The following is a 14,417-nucleotide window of genomic DNA, read 5'->3' on the forward strand; positions in this document are numbered from 1 at the left end:
TAACAGATCCCATGATGGCAGTTTTGGATCAGAAGAGGAGGCTGAGAACCATGAAGGTCCGTAATTGAAGAAATAGGTTTATTTTAGCATGAAGGGAAATTTGGTCAACAAATGAACAATTCTAACGTTTACAGTCCCAGATTAACGGAATGGGTTTACTATTAATTATTTTGGAAACCAGGAGAGGTATCCGTAAATGTCCAAAATTCACGGATGGATATGTAATTAGGCCTTACCTCAGGGGAGGTACATATAAATTTCCTTTTCTTTTATTCTATCCATTCACCTTCATTTTCTATATTTCTTTTTTTTACACTTTACCTTTCTTATTGACACTATTCGATCGTTTATATTTATTTTCTGAACAAGTCTTTTGCATCAAAATTGTAGTAATGCTTTCTGTTATTTCGAATCTCCAACTTGAATCACCCCCAAATCGAGTTGTGTGTTAAAAGTGATGTCTATTTTATCGATATTGTACAAATCTACCTTCTACTCGGGTTTATTGACCTAATTGGGTGTGGCACTCATCTCTCTCCCGGTCCAAGTTCAGCAGCCTATCTTGAGTCTTGCATCAAATTAGGAAGAAGAAGCAAAGATTCCAACTAGAATAGGTGATTTTAGGAGTTTTTTATTCAATACTCTTGTGCATCTTGTTACCAGAGAAAGGTTTCTTTGATTTTCTCCAATATTGTCGCACTTTAGAGTTGGAGATATCAAAACCATGCAAAAGAGAGTTGCATTGAGTTTGGTCAATTCCGATTCAAATTGGCCAATTCACCCGATTTGATTCGATTCTGATTCCTCAACTATGAGTCTTAAGTGATGAGTTCATTGCTCTACTCTAAATGGAAATTAATAGTGGGACTTTCTATGAGACACTCTATTAAAGTGGACCAACCAATATCATCATCCAATTTTACCACTTGGCAAGCAAGCACAAGCTCGTAATGTCACAAGTTTAACAAAAATATTCCATTAGTTTATTGTCCTTACTAACTCTGCCTCATGCTTGGAAGATTGGAACCCAACATCAATGAAAGAAACTCTAATTTTGATTCTTTAGGCCAAAATTCTACTTGATTAGATGATGCTCAGCCATTGATATCCAACTAGCTTTGTCGTTGTCATAATTTTTTTTTTTTTTTAACAAATTAGAATTGCGTGATTGTGATCATATGACCGGAACATCAGACTGATGTTAACCAAATAATGTCAATAGAATAATTATTAAAAGATTGTTGAAAGACAATTCTGTAAGTGTATTTAGAAGATGACACATTCTATTAATTACTCATTATCTTATTCCCACAAGTTCTTTAAGGTAGGGATATAAAAGAGTTTTCAAAAAATAATTTGAACGTGATGATCATTATGTTATTATCAAAAGGTGACGTTGTGATGCACATTTTTTAAGTATACATGCGAAATGACATCATTATCCTCATTAATAAAAAATTGTGTATCATAAGGGAAAAAAAAAGGTAAGGTTAGAAGACTCATCATTAGTATTTTTTTGAAAAAAAAAAATACGAGTTTTCCTTCAGCTACATTGAATGAGAAGTCATTTCTTAGACACTTGCTGTTAGTCCATGATATATCTAAAAATATACCTGTACACGTGGCAGCATAACAAGAAGGTTTTCCAAGGTGAGTCGAGGCAACCGACTTAAATCAGTCGGCTGTAATAGCTCACCATCCACTCAATTGGGTTGTAGCTCAACCGACCCAGAGTATAAAAGGAACAGTAACAGATAGAGGTAGACGATTAACATTTTATTACTCTTATCGTATTTCACTCATTTTTACCGTTGCCCGGTTCTGACTTAACCATCGGAGTTACCATGAGTTAACCTCGGGGTCATCAGACCATTCTCCATCTTTCCTACAAGTTATCCACCTTAGCCCGATCAGAATCAAGCGGCAACAGATTGGCGCCGTCTATGGGAATAGCTTCAAACAACAATAATTTGACTCGATTCTTGGTCTGATCGTCTATTGCACCATGACCATCTCCATATTGATATATGCATAGTGAGTTTCGAACAAGCTTTAAGGTGGTTCTGATAAAATGCTGGGGAAGAAGAAATTCCTTATTTATCTTCTTCCATGTTTCATGAATCATATTCCACATCTGTTCACGAGCTACATCTTCAGAAGCCCCGGTTTCGTGCATGTAAGACTGGATTGATTTCAGGACATCTCCCCTCTCTAATTCATCCTATATCATGTAAAAATAAATAAATAAATAAATAAAAACCCGCGATCTACTAATAGATACAATGGAAGGAAACAAATTACTAAGAAATTCATGGAGGCTAGCTAACACATACCTTTGAAGTACCAAGATCATCAGCAAGTCGAAAAATAATCGCTGACCAATCTAAGAGACTTGGATGTTGTGAAAAACAATATAAAGTCTCCTTTGGAAAAGTTAATGGGGATGAGAAAAATGCATGAATGAGCAAGGCTTTGCATGCTATTGAAGTAATTCCATTGTTTAGGTACTCCTCAAGTGTTGTTTTATGATTGTTGTAGTACCACTTTGCCTCTATCAAGTATGCTTTGCATAAATCAACCCACTGCAATAAAATTGAAAGCACCCAATATTATATGCTTGTTGGGAAGAATGTAAAAGAAAGGATGTCAATGGATATTCAAAAATTCATATTCGATTCACGTTTGTATCCGGTTAGGAGAATCCGAATCTATTCGAAAACTAATCGGATATGAATATGATAATCCCCCTATCCAATCGATTATTAACCGATTCGTTTAGCAATCCAATGATAGTAAAATATCTGAAATATATCTTTATGTCCAGTTTAATTAAGTTTTTATTTTTATTTTTATAATTTTATAAGTTAAGATAATGTGATTCTTTATATATATATATCAGGCTGTGTTTGGTATGCATTCTTGGCCGATTTCGCATTCTCAGACGATGAAAACAACTATTTTTGTCATCTAAGAATGCAAAATCGACCTAGAATGCATATCAAAGGCGGAGAATGTAATTTATGATACTTAATCCATGACCCTTAAATATATTTTGTACAAGTATTTACATATGTAGATGTATAAGGTAGGGCTAGGCTGGGCTCAACCTGAGGCCTCAATCCTGGCCCTTCCCAACCCAATACTAGGCTTGGAAATCACAGACTGCGGGCTGAAAAAACTAGCCCAGGCCTTATAATTTGAGCGGGCCCTCAGGTTTGCTGGGCCAAACTTGCATCCTTATGCCCAATAATAAAACAAGGGATGGATTCTAATACCTCTTTCTGTAGGAAAGGTATCCTTTGAAATCCATGTTGTTTGATGTGAAAATAGCCCATTTCATTCACAGTATTGAAAACAGCCAAGAAGCATATCTTCATATAGTCTGGAAGTTGTTCCATTGCCTCAATATCCCATCTAAAAGTGACATTAGATCATGAACTGTGGTCAGTAGCAAGTTGAGATAGAATTTCATAAAAATTAGTCTTTTAATGTATTAACATATATATAGAATCATCAAACACAAACCTCTCCACAGCATGAGTAAAAAGCTCGAGTTCTTCCAAGGATCCATAGACATCATAAACATCATCGACCGCAGTTATTAGCATAACGATCTTTGTAAGGTCAATCCTAAAATTACTGTATTGAGGTTCTGGGTTCATTCCTAATGTCCATAAAAAGCCCCGGATCACACTCTCTCTAATGAATCCCAAGTGGTCTCCGAGGCCCAAAATTTTCCACCACCTATAAAGAACAGGAAAATAAATAAATAAATGAGAAAGGACCGAGTTTCCCTCCATCCATAGTGAATGGGTATCGGGGGAGGGTAATTTAGAACCCTAGGAGGGTTTTGTAAGTCTTACCTAGGATGGTAGATAAACCGTCCTCTATGGGTGGAGGAAAACTTTGTCCAAAAAAAAAAGAGAAACTAAAAAACATCTAATAAATGGGTTGATTAGTATGGATCATATACCTTGACAACTCAACTAGCTCTCTTTGGTGTACACCTTGGACAATGTTGAAATTTAACTTAGCTAGCTCAATTAAAGTAGGAATTGAGTTCTCCTTTTTGTGGTAGATGTCAATGTACCACCTAGCTTCTAACCAAGGCATTCTCCAGTGGAGGGGGAGCTCCAAAGCATGGTTCACTTGTTTTGCAAGCCATGATTCCATATTACACTTGATCTTAATTTCCAATGCTGTCCTTGTCAAGCCTTTGGCCTCATCTAAGATATTTTCACCTTCTACAGCCAAGTGAGAAGCTTCATACAAACTTAGAACTCCCTTCACATCATCTAAATAACTTGCTATGAAATTTCCAGCCTCATCTTTCAAGTGATTGAACAAACCTATTGACAAGTTACTTTATGTTACAGTTAAGAGTATGAGAGAGAGAGAGAGAGTCTTTTGAGGAATGGGGAAGGAGGACATAGTACCTTGGTTAATTTCATATCCATGTTGTCTAAGAAGCTTAAATCGAAGAGCTGTGGCATGGAGACTCTCCTCCTGATCAGTTCTAGTATGATCCATATCTTTCAAGCATGCTATGATGTCCAATGCTTTCTTGATCTCCTCCTCAAAGAGATAGCCTAACCCAAGCCTTTGGATGTCATCAATCAGCTCAAGCTGAGAAAGATGCCCCATGGCTTTATCATCCAGCCTAGACTTTACTTCCTCCTCCAATTTCTTGGTCTTGCTCTTATAGGCCTCCTCCTGTGGGAATAAATTGTCACCAAATAAATTATGAGGGAAATTTATGATTAGAAAACAAAAATTGGAATGCTGCAAAATTATGATACTTTAATTTTTCCTTTTTTCTTCTTGACAAATAGTAAAGATTTACTTACAGTGTAATCACTCTTTAAAGATTGCAGAAAATCAAATCCCCATATGGTGGGCTGGTAGTTTGCCGATCGCCTTTTAGTTATTGGCTCAAATGCTAGAGAGTTGAAATGGGATTGGATGTTTAACCTCATGCAATTATGATGGCTGAGAGGTCTTATTGGGACACTTCTGCAAGGATTCAAGCCTTTGGAAAAGCTTGTTGTGGGAAGGATGTGGAGATGAAGAGCCATGACTTTGTTGCAAAACCACCATAAGTATGTGGCCTATATATAGTTAGGGGGGGGAGAGGGTTTCATAAGACCCATTTTGCACCATCAGGATCAGGAGAAGTAAATGGATTGAATAGAATCGGTTACGAATCAGATGTGATCGAATCGGGATATTTCATGATTGAATATGGATATCCTTAAATGGATACGGATGCCAATTGAATTCAGATTTTCAACTATCCGTTTACATCTTGACCTGTGTAACCCAGACCTTCCTCTTTCCGACAAATATGATTCATTCTCAATCTATGTCTCTCAGTTGTTGTAGTCTCATGATTCTCACTTCCTCATTCCTTAGAATTTGTTGATGTTGAATAAATTCTATAACCCTAATATATATTCTAATATAAGTTTACTTGAATAAGAAATCAAATTGTGGTGGGCCCCACTAGATAGAACCCATCTAACCTAAAACCCTAGTCTTTCCTATAAATACTAGTTAGAGTCAATAACTTGTTTATTCCAAACTTGATATGCAGGGTGTATTGCTTTAAGCATCGTGTGCTACCTTTGAAATCACGGTTCTAATTTATGTAATCAACTTTGAAAAAGAACGATCACATTTGGGGTGTGTGTAATCGGCTTTGGTGATTTGTCATTCATGTTTCTGGTTTGTGAAAGATCGTGTGTTATCTCTACATTCACGGCTTTTGTCGGATCGTATGCTACCTACTCGCACTCATCGTTCTGGCCCCTTTATGTTGATCCATTTTGGTGGTTATCTTCAAAATTTCCAATTGATTGATTAAAAAAAAAACATAGTAAATAAAGGTCAAAGCAAGTTTGCAAATTTTCTGTTTTGTGAGAAAGGTTTGGAAAACTTTATCAAAAATGAGGGAAAGCTTTGGAAAAAGTTTTGTTTTGTTAAGTTTTTAATTCATATCAAAAGTCAAAAGGAACTTCGTCTTTTCTCAAAGCTTTTGATTTGATCGATTTAAAAAAAAAAAAAAAAACAGAAGAAAACAAAAGAAGAAGAAGCCAAAAAGGGAGAACTCCTTTTGGCAAAAACCTTTATTTTTGGGTTTGGTCACCATCTGTGCGATCAGTATCAGCACCAGCGACCAGAGCCAGCGTCGAATACCTTTTGGTTTCTATCGACTGTGTTTGATCCGTCGTATTTTTCGCCTCTCTTCTCATTAGGTGCGATTGTTCTGCTTAAAATTTTTTTTCTTAAATAAAAAAATATAGTAATCTGAAGAAACATGTCGTTCCGTTTGAAATGATCAAATTGAAAACTTTTACTGGATCTGGGTTTAGTGCATGTAAACAGAAGATTCAGTTTGATTTAAAATATTTGAATATATTTTATACCGTAACGAGTACTTTCAAAGACTGTGTTGATATTGAGAAATCTCAATGGATTAGTAATGAAGACTTTTACAAAGATTATTTGTTGAATTGCTTGTCAGATAGACTTGCAGAAATTTACAGTAAATTTAAAATTGCAAAAGAGATCTGAGATTATTTAGACGCCGAATTTAAGGAGGATGAACAATCCAAAACTCACTTCGTGGATAAGTTCATGGACTTCAAATTTCAAGAAGACAAGGCAATTCTCCCTTAAGTAATTGATCTTGAGAAATTATAGTCTAAATTAAATCTAGAAAAAATACCTGTTTGTGATGCATTCTTAGTTGGTGCTATTATTTTTAAGTTACCTTCGACTTGACATTCTTTTAAAACTGAGATATATAGAAAAAAAGTGCAAGTGGGACTGGATGATTTCAAGCGATTCATTCATATCAAAGATGAGAACAAGGCTAAGAATAACTTGGAAATGATTAAATAACAACAATCAACTGCTATCATGGCTAAACATCCTAAAAAAATTTCTAAGAAATCCAAACCACTTAAGAGTGAACCACAGAAGTTGGAGGCTAAAAGGCTTACTTTCAAAAAGAAGGGCAAGCGCCACAACTGTGATAAATGGGGTTACTATGCATCTGAATGTAAACACCTTAAAAAGGGGGATTCTGACACACCAAAAAAGGAAGTCCACATGATGGTGGATAAGACTGAACCTACAAATTTTATTGCCATGATTGGAAAGAATTTTTGCCAAATCTTCTTTAGATTAGTGGTTGGATTCTTGAGCAACCTGTTATGTGTGCAACAACAAGAACTTACTGATTGAGAAAACCAAAGTAGTAGAGACGGTTATAGTTGCCAATGAAACATCAGTGAAGATGACTCAGAAAGGAACTGCAAATCTGGTCTTGTCTTCAGGTAAGACTTTAATTTTGAAAGATGTTAAAGTAGTTTCTGATTTTGGAAAGAATTTAATTTCACTTAGCCTATTATGTAATACTAGCATTTGTGTTTCTTTTCATGGTGGTAGAGTAACTTTGTCTGTTAACTCTCATTATTTTGGTTGTCCTTATTTAGTCAATGGCATGTATAGATTAAATTTAACAAATGAGACAATTAATCAAGTTAGTTCAAATTTGCTTGATCCTAAAATATTATATTGTAGATTAGGACATGTGAATTATAAGAAATTGCTCAAACTAGTTAAAACTCATAATTTGTCATTAGATACTTCGATTAAATTTGACAGATGTGAAGTGTGTGCTCAAACCAAAATTATTAAAAAATCTTTTTGTTCGGTTTCTAGGAGTATACAACTTCTTAAATTAATGCATTCTGACCTTTGTAATTTTAAAATTTTCACTACCAGAGGTGGTTGGTAGTATTTAATTACTTTCATAGACGATTTCTCTAGGTATTGTTACATTTATCTGTTAAAATCGAAAGATGAAGCATTTGAAAATTTTAAAATTTTCAAGAACCGAGTAGAAAATCAGTTGAACTTAAAGATTAAAAGACTTAAAAGTAATAGAGGAGGAGAATATAAATTGTCAGAGTTCAAGGAATTTTGTGTCTCTCAGAGCATAATAATTGAAGTTACTGCTCCTTACTCGCTTCAATCAAACGGCATAGTTGAACGTAAAAACAAGACGTTGACAGAAATGTTAAACTCCATATTATTGACAGTTGGCATGCATGCTTATTATTGGGGAGAAGCAGTGTTGACTGCCAATCACATTCTGAATAAGTTACCACACTCTAAGTTGACTTCTACTCCTTATGAAATTTGACACTCTTAAAACTTGGGGTTGTATACCTTATGTAAGGATACAAGACCCTAAGAGACCTAAGGTGGGAACTAGAACTAACACTTGTGTGTATCTAGGATATTCAGAAGATAGTATTGCAGATCGATTTTTGGTTCTTTCAACCAATGTGGTGATAGAATCTAGGGATGCTATGTTTTTTGAGGATAAATTTCTCAAAGACAAAGGCATGACTTTACCAGGTTTGACAGAAATGATTACAAAATCACGTTTGAAATCTGAACCAATTGTTTCTGACACTCGTCCCACAATGCTTCCTGAATCAGAGTCTAGACGTGTTTCTACTAGGGATCGAGTACCCAAGAATTTTGGTGAGGACTTTGTGACTTACCATTTAGAGGCTGATCCATCAAACTTTAAAGACACGATGAGATCTAGGGACTCATTATTATGGAAAGAAGATAAATAAAATTCACTTCAACATAATTGGATTTGGACGTAATTCGATTACGGTCGAAGAATCTTGATTTGGTTCTACCCTTCTTCTTCTTCTTCTTCTTCTTCTTCTCTCTCTCTCTCTCTCTCTCTCTCTCTTTGACTGGTTGCTTTGAGAACTGATTTAGGCATCAAAGAATCCAATCGAAATTATCTCTGGTCACCCTCTAGTGTTTATTTTCTTGTTTGCAAGTCTATCCATTCGACGGCCACCATCACCCTATAGTTTTCACCCACATCAGTGCCTACACAGGTGCTGATGAGGGAATCATTGGTGGAGATGTGGAACGGGTCGCAACTCTTCTCTATTCAGCCAGTTTTTTTTCTGCACAACTCCTTTGTAGCTTGCATTGCTTTTTGGTTTTTTGTATGCAGACATTGCATTTCCTCTTCTTGTTCCTAACATCTAAACTATGTATCACAGGACGTAGTCACTGAAGACGATGTAAACAAGTAGAGTGGGTGTAAGTGAAGCCGCGGTTGGAGATGTTGTCTCGCATGTATTTCTTGCGCTCCTTAGATCGAGTCATGGCTGCTTGTTCTTGATCTATTGCACGCAACTCATCTCAGCTAGGAAGGAATTTAGCATTTAGAATTTATTGATCAAGGTCGATGAAGTGCTGAGAATTTATTTCAAAACTGATTAAGAAGGACCAATGTAAGTAGGGGAGTTGAAATAGAAAATGAAACCCACATGAGATGGACTCTCAAGCTTAACACATTAAGGTCCAACACGAGCATAGGATTGTCTAATAACATAAACACCATTGAAGAAACAGAGCATGACACATGAAAAAGTTAAATAAAAAAATTCAAAACACATAAGAATAAAGGAAGGGTTTAAAGGGGAGGATGCGGTAACTGATTCAAAAGAACACTTTCTCTATATAACAGAGCAGGTGAATGAAATGTTGGGGGTACGATGTCTTCTATTTTGTTGCTTGGTTTGTGGGTTGATTTTGAATGGTCGTTAAGAGGCCATAGGGCTCAAGGCCCAAAGGAATTGGCCCACTAATGCGTTAATTTACAGTTTTGTGGGGGTTTGGGGGCAGTAGCCCCCGAGGAAATTCTTTTAAGGACTATATGGGTATTTCGATAAAATTCTTGTATAGGGTTTCGCTATCAATATATAGCGAGAGTTTTTTTCTCTATAATGAAATCTGAGAGAGGTGTGAGGACGAACAACTATAACCCTATTCTCCATTGATAGTGAAATAGATTTCATCTCACCATGGATATAGGCAATCTTGTCAAACCACATAAATCCATAAGTTCATTATGTGATTGTTGTTTGCGATTTCCATTCTTTACTACATTGTGTTAGGATTCGTTTTCAACAAATTGGTATCAAAGCCTCCAAGTTTTACTTTTCTGGGGTTTTTTATCACGATGGCAAAAAGGGATCAAACGTCAAGTACGACATCAAGAAGTTCAATGGGAAGAACAACTTCACCCTCTGACGGCAAGGATCTTCTGATACAACAGGGTTTGGCAAAGACTTTGGTCGGGAAGTCGAAGAAACCGGAGAAAGTGAGTGATGAAGACTGGGAAGATGGAGGAGAAGACGATAAGTGCAATTTGTTTGAATCTGTCATATGCCGCCCTACAATATGTGATGGATCTTGAATTTGCACTGAAAGTATGGGCGAAACTTGAAAGTATCTACATGATGAAGTCCTTAAAAATGAAGGGTAAAATACACGTACCCCCTTATAATGCACCTAATATTCCTCGTACCCCCCTAAGTGGCTCAATATTCCATGTACCACCCCTGCTTTACACCCCAAATGCCAGATAGGTCTAATCCGTTAAATATCACTGTTAGATGCCAACATTTTGACCATTTTACCCTTTGCTCCATTTTCTTAAATCTGAAAAGACTTAATTACCCTCACTTATTTGTTGCCCTGAACTAATTAAAAATGATCATTTTACCTTTTGTTTTATTTTTATAAATGAAAAGACTTAATTGCCCTAATTTATGTATTACCCTAACCTAATTTGAAAAGACTATTTTACCCCCTAAATACTTGTTCCAAAAACCCCACCATTGGCTTTGGGTTCTAAGACAAATGAGAGAAACAGAGAGCAGCAAAATGAGGGAGTAAAAGAAAAAAGGAGCACTGAGACGAGAAAGCTCGAAGCTTCCCTGAGCCGGGGTAGAAGACTCTCGTTCAACATCGTCTTCTTCTTCTCCACTTCTCCTTTTATTTTGATTTCTTTTCTTACCATCTCCATCGCATTTCTGAGACCTACCAAAACCATTTGTTTTTTTGTTTTCCCATCTTTAAAACCCCAATCTCCAATACCCTATTCTCCCTTCTCCATCTAAAAACCCATCTCCGATAGATGAAATCCCTCTTCTAATCTCCACCGAACCCACTTCTTTATCTTCAATTCCTATTTTCTAGTTTTTATTCCATATCAAACCCCACCCATCTCTTTTGTCTTTCCACTCAACCAAACCCAAATCCAACACCGGAAACCTTTTTTATTTTCTCTTTGATTACCCCAATCCCATAACCAGAACTCCATCGTCCCATCTTCTCCCTTCTCTCATAATCTTCACCCCTTTTTTATTTTAAGTATTAATATGTCTGTAATAATCCTCAGTCGCTGTTACTTGAAATTTCTGCAATCGAACATGGGTCTCCATTCATCTTCTCAGCAAAGGTGTTCTTCGTCTCAGTGATCGGTTGTTGCAAGTGTCGGACCGAGGAGAAGCAGGCTTGCAAGGTTTCAGATTTTATTCAAAAAAGGGTTCCCTTCAGTTCACGACTGCAGCGGCGGCATAGGTGGCGGCGATTACCGATTGTCAAGTTGGGTGGCAGTAGTGGTGGCGGTGGTGGTGGTGGTTATGTAAAAGAAGATGATGATTTGGGGAAGATGAGGGCATTTTGGGGTTTTTAGGAACAAGTATTTAGGGGTAAAATAATCTTTTCAAATTATGTTAGGGTAATACATAAATGAGGGCAATTAGGTCTTTTCATTTATAAAAATAAAACAAAAGGTAAAATGATCATTTTTAATTAGTTTAGGCAAACAAATAAGTAGGTGGTAATTAAGTCTTTTCAGATTTAAGAAAATGGAACAAAAGGTAAAATGATCAAAATTTTGACATAAACGGTGGTATTTAAGGATTGACCTTATCCGCATTTGCAAAGTGTAAACAGTGGTGGTACGTGAATATCGAACCGCCAGAGTGTATAATAATACTGATGCATTATAGGAGGTATGTGTACTTTACCCAAAAATGAATTAGTCTAGCATTGGACAAGAGATGGCAAAGGTGCAAGCATCATCAATATTGTAACCACTCGTTCAAAAGAATGTTGTAAAACCAAAATTGACCTGCACAAGAAGTATGCGAGGCTCAAAACAAAACCAAAACTATTTATCGAAATTGGACCAAACCATTGAAATCAAAACTGATTAATAATCGATTGATTCTAGTTTCAAATTTCAAAACCTTATATTAAACAGTTTGGTATGGTTTTGAACCATTTATGAGTTAACCATCGATTTAAAAACGTTTAATTGATTATAAATAGTTCTCACCTCACCGCCATGGCCGCATTGACTCCCTGATGGGCCACCTGCACCAAACTCACAAACTCTATAGTGGCACTGAATGTCTCCTCACTATCCACCATATAATCAGCCATGGCTCCTTCATCCTTCAAGACTAGCTCTCCATTCCATTGGTTGCGGCTGCAAGTACCTCAACTTTTCAACTGCCGCACATGGTTTGAGCCTTTGAGGTATTGGTCTGGCATCGGCGAATTCACCCGAACCAGATCGGTATTGGCCGGGCCCAATTCCGATCCAATACTGATGCACTGGTACAGCCAAGGATAAAACGGTAATAAAAATGAATTATTTTATTAAAAAGCACGGGTAAATGCGTCCAATTCGGCCCTATCCCTATTCTAAGCAATAACGCGACCATTCTTGAGATTACTAATCATCCTTCGGCCACAACTAGAACCAATCACGAGATTACTATGAACCATGCTTCCGCAAACAACACCTCCTCTGGATCATGGAAATTATTTTCTTGGGTAAGATGGTATGGTATGTGACTTTCATCGAACAATTGTTGGTCACTTCTGTTAGAAAATAACGAAATAGAATAACGATTTTACAGAAGAAATGTAAAAAGAGGGAGAAATCAAGCACACAAGACAAGATTTATGTGGTTCACTCCGAAGAAGGAAGGTTACGTCCATAGCGATAGAACAAATCTACTATTTCTATGAAGAAAATACAAAGTCTCATTCTCACATCTCTCAAAAAGATAACTACAATATATAAAAAAAAAAAAACAAATCCTAACTCAAAAAGTTCAAAACTGCCTTTATGGATCCACCTGAATTGATTCGGACTTGAACCAACATAAGGCAAAATACATATCAAATCAAAGATCTTGATAACCACCGAAGAATCACCACAGCACTCTCTGGATTAAGATCAAACTTCACCAATAACAATTTCTCACTTTTTTTTTTTTTTTGATTTTATTTTCGGATTCAAATAAAAGGGAAGACAAATAGCCAAAAATAGAAGTGAAAATAACCATGCATTCTCTAGAAACAGGCGACCGTTCTCAATTGGTTCCCACACCCACGACTGAGTGACGATTCTCCATATCAAACAAAGAAATTTGTAGGAAAATATTATAAATTTATGATCCAACCAATCCATTTTGCACGAGACGAGAAAGACACAAACACACACCCGGGAGAGAGAGCACCGCTTATGAATCATTAACAAACCGTTTATGAACTTTTGAAAATTTGAAATCGAAACCATAAAAAACCGTTGAACCGAAACTGTGTAAAAATCAGAAAACCAAAACCACTCACAATTCCAATTTTAGCTTTTTGCATGCCTAATATACTACCAAAATCAATTGATAAGGGTGTCAATCGGATACAAGTGATAGAAAACAGATACCGAAACTGTATTGTATTGAATACAAATTACCTTCCCAATATTGATAACAAATCGATTTAATACGATTTTGGTATGATATGTATTCGATATCGAAAAACGTTTGTATTCTTGAGAGCTTTGATTTGATTGAATCATAACCTTCAACTCTCACCCACAACCTACTATGATGAAGAAGATGATACAATAATAGAATGAAAGATAAAAGATCCTGAATACTTGCCTCTGTGATTCTGATATCAATAACGAAGAGGATGGAGTAGGTCCCAAAAACAAATCATCTTGTTTTATCTGCATCATATCAAAAGTCAAAACTGGGGATGGCAATAGAGCCAGGTCACTAAAAGCAGGAATCGGTCACAAAACCCTTGAATCGGAGGTAGACAATTGACATGAATAATCCGATTCAAAGTGGAAAATTGGGAATCGATCGATTCCCGAGGTACAACATCACTCATGCTATACCCCGTACGTTTTGATGCAAATAACAAACATGAAACTTGATAATTGATTGCTTCAAAAACATAAATATCCGAAAAAATTCTCAAGTTTTCTTCAGAAAGTTTTTGGACAACAGGACGAGGTGAGTTTCTTGATTGGAGCTGCCATCAAGAAACCATAATTGGAATTTCCAATGGAACTGGATCGGAAAATAGCCTTAATATATATAGGTTAACTTAATGTGCGCTCTGATGTTTAGATTGCAGACCAAGCAAACAATAGTTTCTTGAGAAACTTTTGAAGGATAAAGCTGGAATCCTAAAATGATGAAATTAATTTC

General features: G+C 36.3%; 1 protein-coding gene across 1 annotated transcript; it reads right to left on the reverse strand.

The window, feature by feature from the left end:
* Positions 1 to 1,885: 1,885 nt before the first annotated feature.
* On the reverse strand, positions 1,886 to 4,991 carry LOC122643320 (alpha-terpineol synthase, chloroplastic-like). The gene is made up of 7 exons (XM_043836954.1): positions 4,848 to 4,991; positions 4,437 to 4,713; positions 3,974 to 4,349; positions 3,526 to 3,744; positions 3,276 to 3,414; positions 2,334 to 2,582; positions 1,886 to 2,221 (listed from the first exon to the last, which is right to left on the reverse strand). The coding sequence occupies exons 1-7, from the start codon at positions 4,974 to 4,976 to the stop codon at positions 1,886 to 1,888; spliced, it is 1,725 nt and encodes a 574-aa protein (XP_043692889.1). The 5' UTR covers positions 4,977 to 4,991.
* Between the last annotated feature and the right edge of the window lie 9,426 nt (positions 4,992 to 14,417).

The sequence above is a fragment of the Telopea speciosissima genome, chromosome 10, assembly GCF_018873765.1.
Source record: "Telopea speciosissima isolate NSW1024214 ecotype Mountain lineage chromosome 10, Tspe_v1, whole genome shotgun sequence".
Taxonomy (NCBI): domain Eukaryota; kingdom Viridiplantae; phylum Streptophyta; class Magnoliopsida; order Proteales; family Proteaceae; genus Telopea; species Telopea speciosissima.